This window comes from Ailuropoda melanoleuca, chromosome 19, assembly GCF_002007445.2.
Source record: "Ailuropoda melanoleuca isolate Jingjing chromosome 19, ASM200744v2, whole genome shotgun sequence".
NCBI classification, from domain to species: Eukaryota; Metazoa; Chordata; class Mammalia; order Carnivora; family Ursidae; genus Ailuropoda; species Ailuropoda melanoleuca.
The window spans coordinates 27,301,053-27,326,835 of NC_048236.1; the positions used below are offsets into that span (position 1 = coordinate 27,301,053).

At 36.6% G+C, this 25,783-nt stretch overlaps 1 protein-coding gene across 1 annotated transcript in view; it reads left to right on the top strand.

Annotated features, from left to right (window-relative positions):
• MYO6 (myosin VI) overlaps positions 1–25,783 on the top strand; it is a 156,052-nt gene that overhangs the window by 48,463 nt on the left and 81,806 nt on the right. Inside the window, exons 2-5 of the mRNA XM_019804526.2 lie at positions 13,190–13,331; positions 17,952–18,021; positions 22,077–22,150; positions 25,243–25,372. Coding sequence (XP_019660085.1) covers positions 13,215–13,331; positions 17,952–18,021; positions 22,077–22,150; positions 25,243–25,372 — 391 coding nt within the window. The 5' untranslated portion in view covers positions 13,190–13,214. The remainder of the gene's footprint in view (positions 1–13,189; positions 13,332–17,951; positions 18,022–22,076; positions 22,151–25,242; positions 25,373–25,783) is intronic.

The following is a 25,783-nucleotide window of genomic DNA, read 5'->3' on the forward strand; positions in this document are numbered from 1 at the left end:
GAGAGAGAGAGAGAGAGCGTGCGCACAAGTGGCGGGGGTGTGGAGAAGCAGAGGGAGAAGTGGACTCCCTGGTGAGCAGGGAGCCCGATGTGGGGCTCGATCCTAGGACCCTGGGATTGTGACCTGAGCAAAAGGCAGACCCTTAACTGACTGAGCCATCCAGGCACCCTGATTTGTATTTCCTGATGCCAGGTGATGTTGAGCATTTTTTTCATGTGTCTGTATGTCTTCTTTGGAGAAATGTCTGTTCATGTCTTCTGCGCATTTCTTCATTGGATTATTCTTTGGGTGTTGAGTTTGATAAGTTCTTTATAGATATTGGATACTAGCTTTTTATCTGGTATGTCTTTTGCAAGTATCTTCTCCCATTCTGTTGGTTGTCTTTTGGTGTTGTTGACTGTTTCCTTTGCTGTGCAAAAGCTTTTTATTTTGATGAATTCCCAGTAGTTCATTTTTGCCTTTGGTTCCCTTGCCTTTGGAGATGTATCTAGCAAGAAGTTGTTGTGGCTGACATCACAGAGGTTGCTGCCTGTGTTCTCCTCTAGGATTTTGATGGATTCCTGTCTCACATTTAGGTCTTTCATCCATTTTGAGTCTCTTTTTGTATATGGTGCAAGGAAATGGTTCAGTTTCGTTCTTCTGCATGTGGCTGTCCAGTTTTCCCAACACCATTTGTTGAAGAGACTGTCTTTTTTCCCATTGGATATTCTTTCTTGCTTTGTCGAAGATTAGTTGACCATAGAGTTGAGGATCCGTTTCTGGGTTCTCTGTTCTGTTCCATTGATCTGTATGTCTGTTTTTGTGCCAGTACTGTACTTCTTGATGATTACAGCTTTGTAATAGAGCTTCAAGTCCGGAATTGTGGTATCTTCAGCTTTGGCTTTCTTTTTCAACACTCTTTTGGCTATTCAGGGTCTTTTCTGGTTCCATACAAATTTTAGGATTATTTATTCCAGCTCTGTGAAAAAAGTTGATGGTACTTTGATATGGTTCATTTTTAGATTGCTCTAGGTAGCAAAGACATTTGAACAATATTTGTTCTTCCAGGGGCGCCTGGGTGGCTCAGTCGTTAAGCGTCTGCCTTCTGCTCAGGGCGTGATCCCGGAGTTCTGGAATTGAGCCCCACATCAGGCTCCTCTGCTGGGAGTCTGCTTCTTCCTCTCCCACTCCCCCTGCCTGTGTTCCCTGTCTCGCTGGCTGTCTGTCTCTGTCAAATAAATAAATAAAAATCTTAAAAAAAAAATTGTTCTTCCGGTCCATGAGCATGGAATGTTTTTCCATTTCTTTGTGTCTTCCTCAGTTTCTTTCATGAGTGTTCTGTAGTTTTCTGAGTACAGATTCTTGCCTCTTTTTATTCTTGGATATCTTATGGTTTTTGGTTCAATTGTAAATGGGATTGACTCCTTAATTTCTCTCTTTCTGTCTTGTTGGTATATAGAAATGTAACTGATTTCTGTGCATTGATTTTATATCCTGCCACATTCCTGAATTCCTGTATGAGTTCTGGCAATTTTGGGGTGGAGTCTTTTGGGTTTTCCACATAGAGTATCATGTCATCTGCAGAGAGTTTGACTTCTTCTGTGCTGATTCAGATGCCTTTAATTTCTTTTTGTGGTCTGATTGCTGAGGTTAAGACTTCTAGTACTATGTTGAACATCAGTCTTGACAGTGAGTATCCCTGTCGTGTTCATGACCTTAGGGGAGAAGCTCTCAGCTTTTCCCCATTGAGAATGATATTCACTGTGGGCTTTTTTTGTATAGCTTTTATGATGTTGAGGTATGTTCCCTCTATCCCTGCACTGTGAAGAGTTTTAGTCAAGAAAGTATGCTGTACTTGTCCAGTGCTTTTTCTGCATCTGTTGAGAGGATCATATGGTTCTTGTCCTTTGTTTTATTAACATATATCACATTGTTTAATTTGCGAATGTTGAACCACCCTTGCAGCCCAGAAATAAATCCCAGTTGGTCATGGTGAATAATCCTTTTAGTGTACTATTGGATCCTATTGGCTATTCTGTCTTGGTGAGAATTTTTGCATCCATGTTCATCAGGGATGTTGGTCTGTAATTCTCCTTTGTAGTGGGGGTCTTTGTCTGGTTTTGGGATCAAGGTAATGCTGGCCTCATAGAAAGAGTTTGGAAGTTTTCCTTCCATTTCTGTATTTTGAAACAGCTTTAGAAGAATAGGTATTAATTCTTCTTTAAATGTTTGGTGGCATTCCCCTAGGAAGCCATCTGGCCCTGGACTCTTGTTTGTTGGGAGATTTTTTATTACTGCTTCAATTTCCTTGCTGGTTATGGGTCCATTCAGGTTTTCTGTTTCTTTCTGTTTCAGTTTTGGTAGTTCATACATTCCTAGAATGCATCCATTTCTTCCAGATTGCCTAATTTGTTGGCATATGGTTCCTCATAATATGTTCTTACAATTGTTGGTATTTCTTTGGTGTTGGCTGTCATTTCTCTTCTTTCATTCATGATTTTATTTATTTAGGTCCTTTTTCTTTTCTTTTGGTTAAGTCTGGCCAGGGGTTTATCGATCTTATTAATTCTTTCAAAGAACCAGCTCCTAGTTTTATTGATCTGTTCTTCTGTCCTTTTGGTTTCTATTTCATTGATTTCTACTCTAATCTTTATTCATTCTCTCCTGCTGGGGTTAGGCTTTGTTTGCTGTTCTTTCTCCAGCTTCTTTAGGTGTAAGGTTAGGTTGTGTATTTGAGACCTTTCTTGTTTCTTGATAAAGGCTTGTATTGCTCTATACTTCCCTCTTAGGACCACCTTTGCTGCATCCCACAGGTTTTGAACAGTAGTGTTTTCATTTTCATTTGATTCCATGATTTTTTAAAAAAATTCTTCTTTAATTTCCTGGTTGACCCATTCATTCTTTAGTAAGATGCTGTTTAACTTCCGTGTATTTGTGGTCCTTCCAAATTTTTTCTTGTGGTTGACTTTAAGTTTTGTTTTTTTTTTTAAATTTTATTTATTTATTTTATAGAGATAGAGACAGCCAGCGAGAGAGGGAACACAAGCAGGGGGAGGTGGAGAGGAAGAAGCAGGCTCATAGCGGAGGAGCCTGATGTGGGGCTGGATCCCAGAACGCCAGGATCACACCCTGAGCCAAAGGCAGACACTTAACGACTGAGCCACCCAGGCGCCCCGACTTTAAGTTTTAAAGCATTGTGGTCTGAAAATATGCAGTGAATGATCCCCGTCTTTTGGTACTGGTTGAGACCTGATTTGTGACCCAGTATGTGATCTGTTCTGGACAATGTTCCATGTGCACTCGAGAAGAATATGTGTTCTGTTGCTTTAGGATGGAATGCTCTGAATATATCTGTGAAGTCCATCTGGTCTAGTGTGTCATTCAGAGCCCTTCTTTCTTTGTTAATCTTCTGCTTAGATGATCTATCCATTGCAGTGAGTGGGGTGTTAAAGTTCCCTGTGATTATTGTATTATTATCAATGTGGTTCTTTAATTTTGTTATTAATTGGTTTATATAATTGCCTGCTCCCATGTTAGGGGCATAAATATTTGTAATTGTTAGATCTTATCTCCATACATTATTTAAATTATGTCTATTTCAAACTTGTTTTGTGATTGTAAATTAGGTAGGAGTTTATATCTGAAGTATAGTTAATGATTTTGTTTCTGAAAATCGGTAAGAAGGTCATATAACCAACTTTCATAATTCAGCTTATATGCATTTGGAGTAATTTCCCTGAGAGTATCAGTTTTCAAATCATTTTATAAATATTTTTAATGCTTAATAAGCATATAATGAACTTACCAATAAAATATTTGCTTTTATTTTCTTAACCCTCTTTTTTTGTTGGCATGTTAATTTTAGCTGTACCAGTTAAGGTGAAGTTAGCTTTGGTGTTCTAAGTCTGTTTCTAAGAATCGCATGGTAATAGACTTAGCTTTAAATATTAATCAATACACTGGACTTTCTGAGGCTGTATTTGGAAGTACAGTATGACTGTACATCAGGATCATGGCTAAGATCAGTTGTAACTACTACTATTAAAACCAGAAAGAGTGTCATAGCTGACCTAGACATTGCTTGTCTTTTTTTTTTCTTTTTAATATTTCATTTGTTTATTTGACAGAGAGAGTGCGCGCACAGGCAGGGGGAGTGGCAGGCAGAGGGAGAGGGAGAAGCAGGTTCCCCGCTGAGCAAGGAGCCCAGTGTGGGGCTTGATGTGGAGCTCGATCCCAGGACCCTGGAATCATGACCCGGGCTCAAGGCAGATGCTTAATCGACTGAGCTGCCTAGGTGCCCCAACATTTCTTTGTCTTTTTTAATGTTGTTTACGGAGAAACATTAGAGCTTTTATTTTCTTATCACTATCTAAAGCTAAAACAGTGGCTGGCGTGTGATAGGGGCTCAATAAAATTTGTTAAAAAAACAAATGAGTGCATATTGGACTTCTTAATTGAATTGTAGTTTTTAGATCTTGTTATCTTGAGATGGTTTCTAATTTTTTTAAGTTATAATATTTTTTTAAAAAATTTTATTTTTTTGAGAGAGTACACAAGTGGTGGAGGGGCAGAGAGAGAGGGAGAAGCAGACTCCCACTGAGCGGGCAGCCCAATGTGGGGCTCAATCCCAGGACTCTGGGATCATGACCTGAGCCAAAGGCAGCCGCTTAACTAACTGAGCCACACAGGCGCCCCTCTTATTTTATTTAATTTTAATTAATTAATTTATTTTTAATTTTTATTTATTTCTTTTATTTGTTTGTTTATTTGACTGTGCCACTCCAGTGCCCCTAAAAATGTTTTTAATCAGAGAAGTGCAATGAAAGAGAACAATATCATTTGGAAAATTAACAATAACAGGAAAGTGGGGTGATTTAATGTGGTATCATAAAATATGTTTGTTCTTATATCCTTTTCCCTCAAAGGGTTATTTATTTTTTTAAATTTATTTGGCAGAGAGTAAGAGAGAGCAGAAGCAGGGGGAGCAGCAGAGGGAGAAGCAGGCTCCTGGCTGCTCCACTTATTTTATTTCTTTGTCATGAGTTTAGACTTTGTGGTAGGTATTTTCTCCCCATTGTTAACGAATAGTCATTGCTGATAAAACCAAGATAATAGCAAATTTCAGTACCGATGTTTAATGAATGCATTATCCAGGATTACAGCAATTACATAATTCCAGTACTTTGTACAACTAGCAGAACAAGATTAACTTGGAAATGTTTTCTAGGAATGCCTTTTCAAAGGTATTTAGTGACTAGAGGGAACCCTGCTGAAATATTTTGGAGAATTTTGTTGTACAAAGAAGTTCTTATGGAACTGAAATGCTCAGTGAAAGATTGTGATAGGTCCACACAGAATGCATCAACCATAGCCAGCTGTTACCTGGTGCCCTATTTTTTCACAGTATCTGCGTGACAGAGAAGCTAATAGCCTTCAGGATATACTGATACAGATGAGAGTAGCTGCCAGTTTAAAGCTCGCGTGCCAAAGGTGCACATAACATTCTTCTGATCAGCAAGGCCAGTGCCTGGCCAGATGAAAGAGTAGACTTTTTGAAAGGCAAATTTGATACATCTCTGCCACCCTCTTACCCCCAACTAGAGTGTAAGATGCTGAAGGGTAGGGATTTTTGTCAGTTTTATTAACTGCCTTATTCCAGGTGATTGTTTTCCTATTAGAAAGCTCTGTGAGGCCAGCATACCTGGCCGGCTCAGTCAGTGCAGCATGCGACTCTTGATCTCGAGGTTGTGAGTTCAAGCCTCACATTTGGGTGTAGGGATTACTTAAAAATAAAATCTTAAAAAAAAAAAAAGAAGCTATACAAGGCCAGATTATGTCTCTTTTTGCTCACCATTATATCCCTAGCACTTAGCAGTATGTAATACATAATAGGAGGCTAAGTAATTAATTAATGGAATAAATTATGTAGAAGGCAAGCTTACAAGGTTCTGCATACTCTATTTAATGCTCCTTTCTTTCTTTTTATATCTTATTCTGGCTCTTTCAGCCCGACTCTAAGTTACCTTTATCTAGTACTCAATTCCTAATACCCTAGACAGTAAAATATAAGGCATTGTTACGAATCATAGCTATAATATTTGAAGTGTAATCTTTGAAGGTAAAGTGGAGTAGGTGATGGCTCATATTTTGTGGATCGGCCTACCCGTTCTGTTTGTGGTCGAGGGTTGTTATATTGCGATTATCACGGAGTTGTTGAGAAGGAAGAATATGGATGTGTATTATTTGTCAGTGCAGCCTTTAATACGTCTGGTCCCCGGGGAGCCTTCTGGTGCTATGGTTCTTACCTTTAAACAAGGAATAAGTGAAAGTTAGCATAATGCCTCTGAAAGCCTACAGATTGCCTTCTGTAGATTACTTAGTGCTTCTATAGATTACAGTTGACCCTTGAAAAACATGGGGGTTAGGGGTGCTGACCCCCACCCCAACAGTTGGAAATCTGCATGTAACTTTAGACTCCCCCCAAACTTTACTGATAGGGAGAACTGCAAGAGATCACTTTCTACCATAATACAAAATATACTGAAGAGATGAACTGCTCCCTGGGAGACGATTAGTGTCACGTGGTATTTTAGGCGGAAACTTGTAGCNATAGATTACAGTTGACCCTTGAAAAACATGGGGGTTAGGGGTGCTGACCCCCACCCCAACAGTTGGAAATCTGCATGTAACTTTAGACTCCCCCCAAACTTTACTGATAGGGAGAACTGCAAGAGATCACTTTCTACCATAATACAAAATATACTGAAGAGATGAACTGCTCCCTGGGAGATGATTAGTGTCACGTGGTATTTTAGGCGGAAACTTGTAGCGCTTGAGCACGGCAATAGCAGCAGGATGTGGTTGTGCACAGTATGCGCTAGTTAGTTTTACGCAGTTGTGACTCAATACTGCATGTTTGTTTATGGTTCTCTCAACTGTAATGGTGTCATGTATGGTTCGTGTTTGTGTAAATTTTTATAAATTTTAACTTTTTTAGTAGATTTAGATATATTTTATGGTATCAAATGATAGAGTAATATCTACATGTTTTATTAGACTCGTATCTGTATTTTATAAATTCATGATAATCTTTTTCTTAAATTTTTCAACATTTCTAGGCTATGTGGTTTATTTGTGAGTTTTTTCAAATTGTTACAAATCTGCAAAAAAATTTCCAGTGTATTTATTTATTTATTTATTTATTTATTTTAAGATTTTATTTATTTGACTGAGATAGAGACAGCCAACGAGAGAGGGAACACAAGCAGGGGGAGTGGGAGAGGAAGAAGCAGGCTCATAGCGGAGGAGCCTGATGTGGGGCTCGATCCCAAAATGCCGGGATCATGCCCTGAGCCGAAGGCAGACTCTTAACCGCTGTGCCACCCAGGCGCCCCTCCAGTGTATTTATTGAAAAAAATCCACAAGCGGACCCATGCAGTTTAAACCCATGTTATTCAAGGGTCAACTGTACTTCTACAGGTTACTATAGTATTTACTTAAAAAATATCAGTTGTCAATTAAGTTCTAAAAACCAGATAATTTTTTTTTTAAAGATTTTATTTATTTATGTGACAGAGAGACAGCCAGTGAGAGAGGGAACACAGCAGAGGAGTGTGAGAGGAAGAAGCAGGCTCCCAGCAGAGGAGCCCAATACGGGACTCGATCCTGGAACGCCGGGATCACGCCCTGAGCCAAAGGCAGACTATTAACGACTATGCCACCCAGGCGCCCCCTAAAAACAAGATAATTTTTAGTTGATGATGGCAGATTGTAAAATATGTCTGTTCTTTTCCTGAAAAACATAAGGAATTTCAAGAATTTCACATTTGCTGACCTAACTCCAATGATACGTATATGTAATCAGGCTTTAAAATGTGTTTAAGCTTTTTAGTATAATAGCACTGGGAATTGAGATGTCTTTTTAAAATTTCCTTTACAGTGTCTTTTTAAATACTCTTCACAAGCAAACATGCTTTAGTAAGTGTGAATGTTGATTGCATGGGTTTTTTTCTGAATGTTTTTCTGGGAGCAAATAGTAATATGTCTAAAATAATTTTTTCTTTTGTGGGATGAATAAATCGGACTTCATTATTGAAGGATAATTTGTTATAAGCATTTAGGATTCTGAGAACAATTAAATGAAACCTTATTGAAAAAGAGATTTAGTCTAATATAAACCATGCACTAGGTAGAAAATAATATTTAATTTAATAGGGGAGGATATGAAGTGTCCACAGTTTCTCCAAACACAAGTACATCATCAGTACAGAGTTAGAATAAGACAAGTTCAGATAAGAATCTAAGCTAGCTTCATGGGGTCCAAAGTCAGTGGATGTCTGTGATGACAGTGCTCAACGTGGCTGTCTCTTGGGTCATATTGCTCCAGTTCGGGCTGTTTGTTTGCCTAAATACAGGGCTCTAAGTTAGAAATAATTTTCTTTTGGAATTTTGTAGGCATTGGTTTTTTGACTTCCTGCTTCAGTGTTGCTGATGTCATTTTGATTCATGATCCTTTGGATATGACCCATTTTTTTTTCTTCTGATTTCTCTAGATGTGTGTAGCATCTTTTCTTTATTTCTGGTGTTCTGGTATTTGACCTAGTGTCTGTGTGTGTGTGTGTGTGTGTGTGTGTGTGTGCTTCCCAGTTATTGTATTGAGGACTTAATGGGCATTTTGGCTAGACTTTTCAGTTTCTTTGGACATTTTCGTTTTCTGCCTTCTGTTTTTTGAGGGGGGCAGGATGTCTGTTGTTCCTGGTATTTTGATGCTTAATCTTTTTATTTGCTTCATTTTCATATCTTTTTCTCCCCCCCCGCCCCACTTTCTATCTCTTTTTTCTTGGCTTTCTGAAAAATTGCCTCAACTCTATTTTTTATACCTTCTAGTGAATATTTCATTTCTGCTGTTATGTCATTAAAGGAAAATTATTTCGACACTTGTTAAAATGACAAGGAAGACCACTCAAGATTATTGCAGTAGGAGTGTATTAGTCTGTTTGGTCTGCCATAACAAAGTGCCATAGATTGGATGTCTTAACAGAAATTTATTTTCTCACAGTTCTGGGGGCTGGAAGTCTGAGATCAGGGTACCAGCTTGGTTGAGTTATAGTGAGGACTCTTCTTTTTGGCTTTCAGATGGCCACCATCTTGCTGTATAATCACATGGGGGGGAAGAGGTATCTGAGATCTCTTTTCCTCTTTTCATAAGACCACTAGTCCTCCTGTATCAGGATCTCACACTTAGGATATCATTAACCTAATTACCTCCTAAAGCCCTATCTCCAAATATAGTTATATTGGGAGTTAGTGTTCACATATTAAAAAATATGAATTCTGTTGGGGGAGCAACAAAATTAAGTCCATAGCAATCTGTAACAAAGGGTATTACAATAGAGGAGAGAGATGGGGCTCAGTTTTGAATACAGCAAAGACAGCTGGGGATTATAGGCAATAAGCAGAGTGAGGGGGTCAGTGGATACAATAAATGAGAGAAAATAACAAGAATGGGATATTCTTGAAGGCAGTTCGGGGATTTATACATCAAAGTTAGGGAATGAAAAACTTGAGCAGATATCAAGGAAGAGGGAATTTCTCCAAATTGGCTTGTCTGGAGTCTTGCTAAAATTGTCTGATGTAGACCCAACAAGGATAGGACAAACTTGGAAAGCCTAGTGGCACGACCTCATCAAGAAGCAGGCTGAGAGGAGCCTAATTAAAGTTTGGTCAAGGAGAGTTTTTTTCAGCATGTGGCAATTTATATATATATGTGTATACACACACACACACACACACACATACACACACACACTCACTCACTCACTCACTCTTAATTGTTCTGGCACTTCTCATTCCAGAGAATGTCTTTTCCAGAGAATAATCTTGAAGCTTCTCTTGGGGTAGTGACGGGAGTGCGAATGTATTTGCCTAGCAATGTGGAGTATGTGCATGTTGGTGGTATTAGGAAATCTCTTTCTTAAACTACTTTCACCTGGTCTTTCTTATGTTACACCCTGTCTTTTCACTCTTGGTTCTAGAAGTGTCTTTGCAGTATAGTTATGTCTTTTGAGATTCAGTGGTATAATTTGGGTTGTCTTCCATCTTTTCCTTTTCCAGACTTGAGATTCAGCTCTCTCAGGTTTGCTGAGTCAATTGCCTCCAACCATTTGCTTTCCAACTTCCAAAATACTGTTGCTATTGTCTCCTCTTTGTTTTTTCCATCCTTGTGGACCGATTTCTCTTTAAAGAATCACTTTACTGTAGATTTAGGGATTTGATGAAGGGGCAACATTAGTTGTGTGCCTTTATTTTATTTTATTTTATTTTATTTTATTTTATTTTTTTTAAAGATTTTATTTATTTGACAGAGATAGAGACAGCCAGCAAGAGAGGGAACACAAGCAGGGGGAGTGGGAGAGGAAGAAGCAGGCTCATAGCGGAGGAGCCTGATGTGGGGCTCGATCCCATAATGCCCGGGATCACGCCCTGAGCTGAAGGCAGACGCTTAACCGCTGTGCCACCCAGGCGCCCCTAGATGTGTGCCTTTAAATCTGTTGTCTTAACTGGGAAGTTGCAGCAAATGGTTCAGAATGGGAAAGCAGTTTGAATAGTTCAAGGGAATTGGCCGTTTTTTTCCAACTTTGAGGATTTTGCTTTGCTGTGATTTTTTTTCCAGGTACTTAATTATTCCTAAATGATATTTCATGACTATTCTGTAATTTCCCTCTGTACTTAGAAGAATAACAAGACCATTTTTGTAAAATTTACTGGTGTCTTCAAACAACAGATATTGGGGAATATAAGTGGGAGCAGTATGACTAGTATCTGTTGGGTACCATTAGAATGATGATCTCAATTTTATGTCACTTAATCCTCATAGCAATTCTGTAAGGTAAGTGATATCACTTATGGGTAAGGATAAAGATAATGATCAGAGAGATTAAGTAACTTGCTTAAGAGCTAGTCAGACAGTGGTGGAGCTTAGTTTCAAGCTTAGGTTTTTAAGACCTTTCAACTCTTTTTAGTTCACCATCTCCTTTTACTCTTCGAAACTGTGTGCACAATTCATTCATTCACTCAGTGACTATTAAATTGCCTGCTCTGTGTTGGGCCTTGGGAACACAGAGAGGACTAGTTCATGTCCTGATGGAATAGGGATGATATGATCAGATTTACCTTTCAGTAAGATTTCTGGTGATCCATGCAGATTGGCAAGAGTAGCAGCAATAGGCAGCTTAAGTTAATTGCAGAAGTCTTGGTAAAAGGCCATGTTGGTTTTAAATAGGATGACAGAGGCAATTAGGGAAGTGGGTGAAACTGATATGCCTGTTGGAGGTAGAGTTGACAGGTTTATGGGAGTGATATGAATTTGCAGGGAGCTGGAAGAATTGAGGATGACTCCATGTTTGATTTGAATTGAGTGTTGTTGGTGCATTTACTGATATAAGGAAGAACAGGCTGGGGTGGTGGAACAGAGTAATGACATAATCATAACAATGTTACATCTTTTAGATGTACCCAGGAGAAGATGTCCAGTAGGCACATGAACATCTGGGAACTCAACTGAGTTGTGGTCTCGGTTAGAGTGGTAAATTTGGGCATCACCCATCTAAAGATAGTACTTAAAGCAGGGACCACATAGTTATTTAGGTAAAGTGTGTAGATACAGGTTTGGTAAGTTTGAAGTAGTGTCACTGACTCACTTCTATGGAGAATCGTTATTTAATTCTTAACTTGGAATTATACATAAATCTAACAGCATTTGGTGCTTGGGGAAAGCAAATCCCATTGTAGTTATGGCATAAAAGACATTAACCACCAAGCACATTGCAGACATGCCAGTAGTCAGCAGCTTTTTGACTGAACTAAACTACGCATCCTTCACTTTCATGAGAGAATAGACCTGAGAGCTGCCACAAGGGAAATCCCCCATTTGCAAATGCCACAAAAGAGGAGAGTTTATGGTATGTGCATCACCTCTTCTTTAAGTATAGATAAGTAATGAAAAATAAGTTCCATTGAGATGCTGAAACTAGAACATGCAGCATCACTCACTAGCCAATTCACTATTACACATTAGTCTCATAGAATCCAAGCTCATTAAAATTAAATATTTTACAAGTCATGAACCCTTTGAGATGAATTATAAATGTTAGATATGACAATGCTAAGCATGAAAGAAGCTTTATAAGAACACTTGAAAAATTAGAATTCACAATAGGCAAAAACTGGAAACAATCTCAGTGTCCATCAGTAGGACAGTAGGTAAACAATTGTGGTATAATTGGTCAGTGGGCTCATATATACGACAACATGGTTGAATATCAAAAACATTTTGTTGAGTGAAAGAAGCCACACATAAAAGCGATAAGATTTTATTAATATGAAGTTCAAGAAAAGACAAAAACTAATCTATGATGAGACAAACCAGAGCATTGGACCCCTATGAAAGATAGGGATTGACCATAACAATTTTGGGGACTTCCAGGGGATGATGGAAATGTTCTATATATTGATTGTGGTGTTTGTTAAATGGGTATGTGTATTTGTCGAAACTCACCAAGTTGTATACATAGGATTTGTACATTTCATTGTGTATAAGTTTTACTTCAGTAAAAAAATTAAAAAAAGACAGTATGCTGAATGGTTCTGTGAGGATACATGCAGGGAGCCACACGGGTGAAGCATCCTGTAGTCTCAGATTGGGAGGGTAAGTTTCTCAGGGAAGATAGTCTTTCACATGTCTCATTTTTATCCCTTCAGGTTTAAGATGACTTTTGTTAAACTCTTAGTTAACTCCACACAATAACATCTATTCCTAGGACAACTGTTTAATTTATTGTGTGATTCAGAATACTTTAGCTAATAAAAGGAAGTGTTGTTATCAGCTGCAGTGGGGCAATAAGTAGACACTGTGACCATCTCTCCCAGTTCCTGTGCTGCTCGAAGTGTAGTACTCCACTGCAGTCACAGTTGAAGGACGGCAATAGCAGAGCAGGTGTTACCTGAGGGGGTAGTCTCTGCTTGGTCCTCATCTAAAGGTGGATAAAAGGGGTCGGGGTGTAGCAAGAAGAAGGGGTGAGGATTTCCTGTGGCAGGGGCAGATGTGTGTTTCTATGAATTACAACTTACATGTTAGCTTTCTAAACAGATATGTTATTTATTTTTTATTTCCAAAGTTATTCATGTTGTTTTATTTGTTCCTTTTAAACAGGAGATAGTGGACACTCCCTTCAAAAATGGAGGATGGAAAGCCCGTTTGGGCGCCACACCCTACAGATGGATTTCAAATGGGCAATATTGTAGATATTGGCCCTGACAGCTTAACAATCGAACCCTTGAACCAAAAAGGCAAGGTGAGTTTCTCAGCTGAGATTTCAAAATTTGATTTTTTTTCTACAGATGTTTCCCTTCTTAATGAAATAGATATTTCTAGCACAGTATAAGGGAAAGCAATTTTCTGGTAAGTGAATCTTAGTTTTCTAATGGGTTATTAAATTTATTGTTTAAGTATATATCCTAGGGAAAAAGTGGTGTCGTGTCATAAAATCAGATAGAAATCTAGTGAGCCTTTTATTATCTCTTAAGAAATAGCTATATGATAAAATATGAACAATAACATTTTTATAGTATATTGCTAAAGCTAATATATCTGTGATGTAGTCAACATGTTATAAAACAAAAATATGAAAAGTGAATGGGATTATTTTATCAAATTTTGCTGTTTGCTTTAGCATCTAGATGATTTTTTTAAGCTTTTTATTTACTTAAATTTATTAGCATGGGATTGGAGTAAATATATTTCTGTTAAAGATAGTTAAGTCTTTTTTTAAGATACTTGAGTCTAACAAACCCATCTATTATTATTAATATTTTCATTATAATGATAGTTTTTTTGTTATAATGATAGTTTTTAAAATATAAAAGCATACTTTAATTTTGTACACATGGCATCTGTTTCTTTTTAATCTTAGACTAGACGGTATTACAAAATGGGAGTTTGGGGAAAATGTGATCTGGAGTCTCTCTGAGTCTTCATGGGGACTCTGAGTTCTGTTTTTGTGGGAGATATTCACAATTTTCAGTTTAATAAATACTCCTGTTAAACAGATCTTCTGACTAAATTAAATTTGTTGATGTCATTTCTTTACTTTTAGACTCGAGACTGTTTGTGAATAATTTATATTCTACTGATACATGGTTAACTAATGCCATATGACTGCCATCCTTCTGGGAACCTTAGAAAAACAAGGTGGATCTCTCATGAGGTCTTTTCACAGAGAAAACTATTCTGTTACTGTAAACAACCCAGGAACCTAAATGCATAATATATAATGTGCTGTGTTAGAGGAGACCAATTAAAGATACTCTCAGGAAAGAAAACACAAAGTGTTCCTAGTTTTTCATCTTATTGACAAGTACCTATTTGTACTTACAATGCTGTTACATGTTCAAAGAATGACAAAGTTAAGAAATAATCTCAGTTATTTTCATATATTTGAAGCTGTAGGGGAGAGAAAATTTTCCTTTACTCTTTCAGGTCTCTGGCTGGACCTAAGAATAAAACTGATATTAAGACAGATTCATAGTAGAAAAGCATACCATTTTTATTACATTTTTATGTGTATATGGTAACCTTCCCAAGAGAATGAAGATCCAAAGAAATGACCAGAGCAGAAAGCTTTTATACTTTTTTGACAAAGAAATAATCAATTTGTGAAGAATTGATAAGACAAAGGGGTTCGGGTTAGGGGCAGTACATTGTAGTGAAGTAATTAGGAAGGTAAGAAGGTTAAGAGTTATGATAGAGTCTGTATAGATTTCTCTTGGCCTTGATTCCCCTTCTCTGGTGATAAGAATGTCGTCTTTCTTCCTGGTATAGGGAGGGCACTTTCCACATAGGAATTTTATCTCCTGATTTCAGGGGTAAAAAGAAGAGTGAGAATGGTTTTCTTGCACCTGCTGTTTCTCAAGAGCATTTAATTCAAAATAATCAGTATGTCAAAGTAGCATATTTAGGGTTATAGAAATTTAGTGAGCCTTTCAGTATTCTTCAAAGTCTTTTTTCATTTTTGTGTAACATATTTTATAAGCACAATAAATCAGAAGGCTGCAATGAAATGAAAAGTATTATTTCCTAGGTATATTCTGTTGTATACATTTTGTTATAGCCACAGGTGACAAAATAATTCAGGCACAGAGGAAACTTGATTTATGAGTATATGTTTTTCCCTATTTTAAATATTTTGTGTGCTTTCACCTTTGCCTTATTAGTATTAATCCGTACATACATAGAAGCAATAAAAACACTTCAAACTTAAACTGTGGAGTTATGAAAACTTTATGGATCCATAGGTAATTCTAGAAACTAAGAAGCTTCTTTCCAGAAAAATTTTTTGGAAGTTAACATATTCTCAGGGATTGCTTCTAATTTTAATTTTTCCTCCTACTCTCTGATCAGGGTCTTAATAAATTACAACATGTCGTAATAACCATATAGTTGAAAGAATCCATAAGAGTAGCATTCTTTTGCTTAGGTAATTCATGCATGGTCGAGTGATCATCATTTTTTAAATATTAAGGAATTACGTGCATAAAGTGATGGACAAGTCAAGTAGATCTGTTTGCTGATATAGTAGAAGCATGGAAGAAGGAATTATTAGCTCTGGTGGGGAACATGTCTTTGATGATTGTAATGGCTTTAAAAATTTTTTGATTGTGACCAGTAGTAAGAAATGGATTTTACATTGCATTTGATATGTGTATTGTGCGTGTGTATATATTTATAAGAAATAGATTATATATGTCAACAAGTATGTGTATGCATATTCATAAATGAAACATCCTTATCACATGTGATGCATTCTGATATTTTCTGATACCTTCTGTGCTGTTAAAAATGCCTTTTTGAACCTCTAAATTAATTTAATATTCCATATTTGCAGTAGACTGGACTTCAGGCTAAAGCCCTAAATATATGGCACATTAAGGGTCCCCATTTTCTTTTTCTTTCTACTTTGCTGTGCTTATCTTTTATCAATCAACAGTCTCCTCCTCATACTCTTGCCATATGCTTATTCTTGTGTGTCTGTTTCTCCTTTCTTCCATCTTTCCTCTCCTGTATTTATTATGCCCTCACCATGAACCAGGTGTCTTTGGGTGCTTTGTGTCCTGCTTACAGTGCTCCTTTTGTCACTCTCCATAGCGTTTTGCTTAACAAATATTATTTATCTCTTAAGACCGAGGTCACCTCCCTAATGAAATTTTTCCACGGATACCCAGTCTCTCCCTCCTCCTCCCATGCAGTAAATTTACTGTAGATTCTTTCTTCTTTGGAGGAGTGCTAAAAATCTTAGCTGCCTGTAATATTCTATCAGAGATATTTGTTTACATTTCTCTCTCCCTCCCTACTAGGCTGTAATCTTCTCAAATGCGTAGACTTTATTTGTCCGTTTTGTCTTTGGAGCTTGATGTACTGTGTCTGACGTGGGGTGGATGTTTACTGCTGGTGATCAATGTGTGCTTTGTTATGTGATCTTCCCTTGATAGAAGAAAATGCATCCTCCCTCTAAAAACAAAACAATTGCTTTAATAAAACAAATTTTCTTTCTCACTGAATAGGCAGTAAAGGGGAGAAGAAGATGAGGGCTGGTAATAATTGGGGGATGAAGGAAGGAGAGAAACTGTCTTTTAGGATTCGTTACTGGTCTTTGACCCCTGTTCTTAACCTTCCCATTTTAGGATTTGTTGTCCTCCACTGCTGCCCCACTTTCTGGAGCCTCTTATATTTGATGTGTCTCCTAACAAGATAGAACCAAAACCTGGGGTCTGGGGAGTCCTTACCCCCTTTGCCACAGCTGTGAAAGAAGGCTAATGTCTGTGACATGAGCAGTTACTTTCGAATGCATTTTCCTATAGAATGATTGTTATAAATTGTAGATTGCTTTATATTGCCATTAATATACTTAATGTACGTTATGGATCAGTTTCGATTTTGTGATCTATCTTGTAAACATTTGCACATTTATAACATTAAGAACATGTGTGCTCTGTTCCAAGTAAGTAACTTCCAGAGTTTTTAGGCATAACAGTTTTCTAATTTGGGTGTGACTTTGAATTAAGGTAGTATCAGTGGCCTGGATTTTACTCTCTAAACTATAGCAGTAGTCTTGTCTTATACTTTTGCATGTATGAACATATGTAGACCTATAAATATTATTTTAAAATAATTGAACATTTTTCTGTAGAGTTTTATTTGGTGTGGGTGGAAACTTCAACCACAAGAGTAATTGTAATTGTTTGAGAAGTGTATGTTTGCAGATAACTGTTAGAATGACATGAATAAAATTTAATACTCTTTAGATATAATTTGAGATCATTTATTCTCTCTTGCAAGATACTATCTTAATTCTAGTTTCTACCATAGCACTTAAGTGGTATAATAAATACAGACTTATTCATGGATAGCTGTAATTTTGTGGACCAAATAGTTTTGGATACTGTTTATATTTCTGATACATTTTATACAGGAATTTGGGTTTAATATGTTTTACTCAAACAGTAGCATTAATTAAATAATAGTCTGTTCTGTTGGTATATCTAACTGAATGTTACTTTTTTTAAACAATAAAATTGCTTTGTATACAAACATGAAAATTTTTTTAAAAAGTTGTTTAAGTACATACCATGTAAATGTAGTATTAACATACTTCTTGTTTTGTCCCATTCTAGGCATTAGAGCATAGGATGTTTTTTACTTCCATTATTGATTTCATGTTCATGGTAAAGTGGATAATATTTGAGTAAAGTTATCCTCTTTTTGGGTTGGTGACTTATTAAATAGAAGGGTCTTGTATTACATTTTAATGAAGAGCATACTGTTGCCATTATTACAAGGTATGCTACCAATTAAGGCCCTTTATTTTTCTTACTATTTATAAGCTTCTAGTTTAATGAGCTCCTGTTTTGTTTGTTAGACATTTTTGGCTCTCATAAACCAAGTGTTCCCTGCAGAAGAAGACAGCAAAAAAGATGTGGAAGATAATTGTAAGTATTGGGTTAAGAAGTAGTTCTCAGCACAGAAAAGGAAGCTATCCTTCCAAAAAATAAATTAGTGATGATATTACTTGGCATACTATACTGGTTCAGAAGAAATGTAGCCTTTTGATATGAGGGTTCATGTGAATGGAGGAGCTCAAAAGCCCTGAATTCATTATTGTCTCACATTTGCACTTTGGTGAAAGAGTCTTGAATGTCCTTTTAGTGTTATCTCAGTTGTGTAAATGTGGGAAATGGTAATAATTTACTATGAAGCCTGAATGAAAAATATCTTGTTAACAGTGTTGAAGGAGTTATTTCGAAGCTCCTCTGGAATCAGATAGTTTTTATGGTAGTATATGTGGTTCAATAACTTGGAAGTTGAGTCAAGAGGACCCATTTAATGTCACTATTGAAAGGAAACAAACATTTTAAAAAAGTATAAGCACTAATTGAAAAATTGATTTTAGAACATTGTATTTTATCTTATATTTGGTGACCAGGCCATGTTTATTCTTATATTTTCAAGATTAAGCAGTTTCATTTTTTATTTGGCAGTATTTTTTTAAAAGATATATTTATTTTAGAGAAAGAGCGTACAAGCTGGGGGAGGGACAAAGGGAAAGAGAGGGAGAGAGCTGACTCCCCGCTGAGCATGAAGCCCAACATGGGGCTCCAAGTGGGGTTCAATCTCATGACCCTGAGATCATGACCTGAGATGAAATCAAGAGTTGGACGCTTAACCAACTGAGCCACCCACGTGCCCCTATTTAGCAATGTTTAAGAATCATGTCCAGTTGCTAGGATATCATTAATGGTGTCTGACGTTAAAAACTCTCCATGTAAAGAAAAAAGGGACTGCTGGCTGGTTCAGTTGGTAGAACATGCATTTCTTGATCTCGGGGTTGTGGGTTCAAGCCCTACATTGGGTGTAGAGATTACTTAAAATCTTTTTTTTTTTTTTTATTAAGATTTTATTTATTTGACGGAGTGAGAGACAGCAAGAGAGGGAACACAAGCAGGGGGAGTGGGAGAAGGAGAAGCAGGCTTCCAGCTGAGCAAGGAGCCCAATGCGGGGCTTGATCCCAGAACGCTGGGATCATGACCTGAGCCGAAGGCAGACACTTAACGACGGAGTCACCCAGCCGCCCCGAGATTACTTAAAATCTTAAAAAAAAAAAAAAAGAAAAAAAGAAAAAGAAAAAAGATAAGAGAAAGAAATGTATTTTGTCCTTGTTGATTTTTCTCTGGAGTTCATATTAGTAAGCCTGTGAAGTCCCCATATGTGGATGGGACAATGTGGAATAGTAGAGTAATAGGAGAACCAGGGACTTTCAGATTCTGACTATGCTGTTACGAAGCTTTGTGCCTGTGTTCAATTTCTCTCTCCTCTTTGAGCTTCTCATCTGTCAAATGGGAGTAATAATGTGTATGTTGCATGTTTAGAGATGATATATTTAAAATGCTTGGTGCAGTGCCTGACCTCTAACAGTCTCTCAAATGGTAGCTGTTATTATTAGGTGTAGGAGATTGAGAAAAAAAAAATGGAGTTCCTTTCCAAAATTGCTGGAGAATGTGTCTCATGGGATAGTATTTTTCTGAACAGCAATCAGAACCAGAAAAAAAGAAAGAAAGAAATAAAAGAATGAGATTCTACAGTATTTAAAATCAGAGAAATGATTCTTTCCTGTTAAAACTTGTTNCCAGAAAAAAAAAAAAAAAAGGAAAGAAATAAAAGAATGAGATTCTACAGTATTTAAAATCAGAGAAATGATTCTTTCCTGTTAAAACTTGTTGGAACATTCAGAACTATGAATTAATCCTTTTCATATATTAAAATAATGTTTTTCTTATTTACATATCCACATGTAGCTAAACATAATATATGATTTTGAATTATTTTTAATCCATTTCTTATATTAGTATTTTAAAACAAGGTTGTATGATACTCTCTCTGCTTCCTTTAAGTTAGAATTCCTAATCCCACAATATGTTCCCCTGAAAAAGCTAATAATTTAAACCCATACTGACATGTGAATGATGACTTGCTCTCATTTCTTTACTTCCTTCCACACACACCCCCAGCCTTATCAGGAATATCTGTTAATGAAATTAATGAATCCCTAAGTGGTGAAATATCTGCCAATGGACACAAGGGTCTTCCTCTTAAATAGTACTACTCAAAGTATTTCATTTCATTAAGACATGGAAAGGTAAATGGTATTTTAGGATGGTAGTTCAGAGCAAGGTGAGAGAAGGGGGAGTGGGTTAGCATTGTGCTTAGGATAAGAAAAGGTGACATGTAGATCAGGCTCCTGGGGGACGAAGGTGGAAGAAGTGCAGAGGTAAGAAAGGTTGGTGACCAGAAGCCGAACTAGATATACCTCTGCTGCCTACCTTCTCCAGATCTTTCTCAGTTCAAGGGAAAGCTGCCATTCAACTGTTAGGAGGCTTCACTCACTAACTTCTTGTTTTGTTCTGCCATAAGTGGCATTAGAAAACAGTGAGGTGGGCGCCTGGGTGGCTCAGTGGGTTAAGCATCTGACTCTTGATTTCAGCTCAGGCCATGATCTTATGGTTATGAGATCGAACCCCATGTGGGGCTCCATGATGGGCATTGTGCCTGCTTGGGATTCTCTTTCTTCCTCTCCCTCTGCCCCTCCTGTCCCTTCTGTCTCTCTCTCTCTTAAAGAAAAGAAAAAAGAGAGAGAGAGAGAGAGATAGAGTGACATGTGTGCTTAGAAAGTGAACTGGCTGCGTTATATGACTATAGGGGCATAGGTGGTCTTTTTTGAGAGAGATTGCAAGAGACTCTTGTTTGACGGGATTGGTCTGTGGTAAGCACCATAAAGAAAGTACAAAGAAGAAGGTAGTTCTAATGGTGATGGTAGTTGTGAGAATGGGGAATTATCCTCTGTGAGATAGTTTTGGAACTGACCTTAAAGTATAGGTAGATTTTTGGCACCTAGATATATAGAGGTAGAGTCCAACGCACGAATATGTTCGGGTTTGATAAGTAGTTTAGTCTGCCTGCAAGTTCGACCATAGTGAAGGGAGTTATGGACAATTATATGAAAAGGTCAGTTGAATGCAAGTTTAGTAAGGGCCTTGAATGTCAGACTTGAATATGGATTTTGGTAGTTAGTGGAGACCCACTGATTCAGTTTTTTGAAGAGGAGAGAGGTTTAATTAGTGTTCTAATTTAGATAGATCTATGTGCTGAGTCGTCTGGATGGATTAGAGAGGAGAGAGAGTGCTAATAATAGAAACAAAGTGGTTGGGGAGAAAGAGTGGTTTTGTCTACTGCAGCATGTGGTAGAAATGGAGAAATGAAACCCAAGGGAGTGGAGGGCTGGGAGGGTATGTATTAGGCTGGGAAAATAGAATAAGTAAGAGTATATTATATTATGATACTATTATGTATAATATAATGCACATTAACAATTATATATATACACATATATAGTATTATACTCTGATGTATTAGTAGAGCAGATCTCAGAAAAACAAGATTTCTACCCTGATTGTGTTGTTAATTAGCTGCATGTCCTGGGTTAACACATGTAATTTTCCCGGGACTCTTATTTTTTATCAGTTGTAAGGCACTGACTGAATGATCTGATAGTCCCTTCTCATTCTAAAGTTTTATCTTTTGTGTTTTTTCTGTAAAATTCTGAGCACCTGATTTGATTAGTGTAATCACGTTGCTGTGTTCAAAGTGTATTAAAATCGATGCTGTCTGAAGTAGCACTTTCTTCCACTTGAATCGTACTCAGCTTCTTCGCCAGCTTTCGTTAATGTGTAGTCACCTGGTACTCACTAGATGTACTCGCCTGTTTGGAAATTCATTGTTTAAAAATACTACTGTAACACATATGTAACCTGGGTATATTTTAAATTGGCCCCTGGGGTTTTACATGTCCCAGCGTTTTATAAAGATGGAATTAAATTTAACCTAGCAGGTGGATTTTAGCTCGGGTCAGAGTGATTCAGGTTAAGATAGTATTGTTTTATTTTACTTTTCTTCTTCAAATATTTAGTGATTTACAAATTTTACGTTTCAGGTTCACTAATGTATTTAAATGAAGCCACTCTTCTTCATAATATCAAAGTTCGGTACAGTAAAGACAGAATTTATGTAAGTATTTTACGTATGATTTAGGTTTTTGTGGGGATAATTGTTTTACATGCTGCTGTTTGATTTTGTCAAACTTGAAATTTTCTAACAGGAAATCTTATTTGATCTGAGCCTGTTGACTAGAGTGTGACCTCCATAAGGATAGGATTTTTTTCTAGTTTACTGCTTTAATTCCAGGGCTTAGAACATGCATAGTACATAGTAGGCACTTAATGAATATTTGTGGAATGAAATAATGAATTCAGAGCATCATCTAATATCTTTCTGACTTAAAAATGTCCAATTTGGTTGTTTGAAAAAAACACTATTTGGGATTTTGATTTCTTATTTTTGGCATATGTCTGTAGATAGGTTTAGTTAATTCACTTTCCACATTGTTCTGCAAAAAGTTAAGGTAACTTATAAAGATAAGGAATATATATATTGAAATAAAAACTTTGATGACAAAGAAATGTAAATTAAAATAGAAAGCAGTCCCTGAGGAAATCTCAAGAACACCAAAACACTGATCATAGAGCCTAAATAGTTGTAATATTTCATTAAACCCTGGGTAACTTACCTTAAAAAAACCAGAATATTAAAAAATGAAAGAAAGTGCTTTTAATGTTAGTTAAATTTAGACCACATTGTTCAGATGGATACCTAACTAGGATGTTACAGTTATTCATTGGGCATGTATGAGGTTTTATTTTAATATGACCTCATTGTAGAATCCTTTGTTGGCTGGAGATAAATTACCCCACTGTAGTTTTCCTGTTACAAAGATGGGACTCCATTATTTTTGAAAGAAGAAAACGCATGGCTTCTTTGACTCTTCCCAGATCAAATGGCAGTCTTAATCTTTTATATCACTATCAATTTGCCTAATTATACTCACTTAATTCTGACTAAATTACCTTTAGTCTTTGCCATCTGTCTAAATAGTGACAGCTGGGAAACAGAACTAGTCTTGTCTTTTTCAGGAGCGTTTACTTGCCATCTTTCAATTGTATACAATATTAGTCTTCACTTTCTTCTTTGATTGTTTTCAAAATCAACTAAACAGAGAATATATTTAGGTTGATATATAGCTATTTTTGCTTAGAAATATATTTAGAAGCAAAACTTACTCAATCAGCATACTAATATTGAGAATCTGTTGTATGCTGAATGCTGTTTTAGTTACCAAAATAATACAAATTTTTAAAGTTGTTAAAACAATTGAACTGGTAATAAGTCATTAAAAGTTGATTTGTATTTAACCAGGAAACATCATCTTTCAAGTAAAAATGGTCACTATTTTTTCTGTACATGTCTTATATTACTTGGTGGTAGAGCAATCATATTTATTTTAGCAAATTTTAATTGTTTTAATATTTGTTTCTAGAAATTTGGAAAGTTTTTATTACTTTTACAAGGAATGATTATACTTTTTAAGAATTGAGATACTTTATTTTTATTTGGGATATTTATACAAAAGCTTGACACTCATGGGATTTTTATTGGTCTTTTACTAAGTTTCCTGTGTTGCAGTGGTATTGCACATTGCTGACTGTGACCATTAATAACTGAAGATTTATACGCTTATTAGTTATACTTTCAAGAAAATTAGTTGTCTTTTTTTTCACATTTAGTCGACCTACAAGTCTTTTCTAAATTGTGTGATTGATAAAAAAAATTATCCATTTGTGAAATTTAAGTTTTTGTTTGTCATATATAATGTCTTCATTACTCTAGAGTATTTTAGGGTTATTCCTAGCTTTTTTGATCTTTCTTAAGATACGTATTGTGATTGGGCAGATGACCTTGTTAGATAGCGGTTGTTTGGCATTATCAACTTCTGTTTGGATGGAAAAGCAGTATTTTCAAGTTGTCTGAGGCCATGATTGGTATGTTTTTTCCTAGCCAATTATGTCTTTTAGTTATAAAACTGTTAAAAATCAGCAATACGTAAGTATAGTTATTATTACTAAAACATATGGAAGAAATGGAAGCAGTTTGGAATAAGAGTTTAAATTGGATTTTTTTCTATTTCTCACCAGCCAGAATTATCACAATTCTTCCTTAGATTTGAGTAGAACAATAGCTAACTCACATTTAACATTTTCATTGGTTACTAAAATCTCTTACTTTCGTTTCCCATGGAAAGATTATTACCTGGAATTTAAAATTTTTTTACTCCACTGCAGTAAACATCTTTGAGAGCATTCATTGAATTTTAGATTAGTAGTCTGAGAGTTCAGGGTTTCCACATCATTTCTCTTCTACAACTAGAAGCAGGAAAGAGAAAAATATGGTCCTGCCTGCCCTAGTTTGGCCAGTAAACCACAACTAATTGCTAAACCACAACTCTCTTTCTACCCACAAGGAATTTTATAAATCCTTTTGGTGCATTTTTCTGGTCTTTTAGAGCCACAGTTAAATTCCAAATTTAAAAGCAAACTTAACTTGCTCATTAAACATTTAGCCTCTCAGTATTTTAGGCGCAATGGTTAACGTATGTTGTTTTGCAAAAATCTGGGACCAAGTGGTCACCAGAGCACTAAATTAATCCTTGGCTTTCAGTGATGGAAATTGGCCTAGAGGATCCTATGAGCTCTTTAAGCTCTTCAGTAGCAGGGTAAAAAAGTAGTCCAGGTGAGGAATATAAATGACCAGGATTCGAGCTGTAGGAATAGAAGTAGGAGAGTAGATTTCTTAAGTAGAGTCAACGAAGAAGGCTGACTGAAATAGAGGCTCAGAGACTCAGCCTCTGTCTCAGTGTCTGTGGTGGCTTGGTGGTGATGCCGTGAGCCAGGGGACAAGAGGGAGCATATGGGAGAAGAGTGTTTTCTTTGAGGCAAAGAGTAGTCAAGAGAGATAATCTTAATTTTGGATCTGCTGAGTTTGAGAATGCATATAGGATGAGAAGATGGAAATATTTATTAAGAATTAGAGAACTATGGGCCCTGTAGAGTATGTGTTTAGGGCTTGAAATGCAGATTTGGAAGTCCTAATTTATATAGAGAATAAAAGGTGTCTGTTTGCTGTGTTTTCTTTCTCCTATGAGCCTTGCTTAGTTTTAAATGAAAATAGTAATTGGAAAATTTTATGTTTATGCTTTTTCTGTTTAGACATATGTTGCCAACATTCTGATTGCAGTGAACCCGTACTTTGACATACCTAAAATATATTCTTCAGAAGCAATAAAGTCATATCAAGGAAAATCTCTTGGGACAATGCCACCTCATGTGTTTGCAATTGGTAAGTAATTTAATTTTTTCCTTGTATTGTCCAAATTTAATGTTTTTCTTTTGGATTAATAAAAGGTACCATGAGTTGCATATGTATTTTGGTGGGCCTTTATGCATTTTGAATGTATCACCGTTATGTAGGAGCATGTGTCTTACACAGGAGGGGCAAGACTACTTTTGCAGTAACTCATGGGGTAGCTGTACATCATTATCTGTGTTAAATGTGTCTGTGTCCTCTTAAATATGTCCACCCAGTTGAAAGTAGGATGTAATAAAAGCTGACTTAATAGTTCTTTTTGACTCTTGAAATGATCAGCTCCATCTTAAGGTGTCTTACTTCACAGCTTTGAGGCCCAGGCCTTCCATTGTTACCCAGGCCACCACTTGTGAGTGTGTTACTAAGGCTTAGATATAAGCTGTA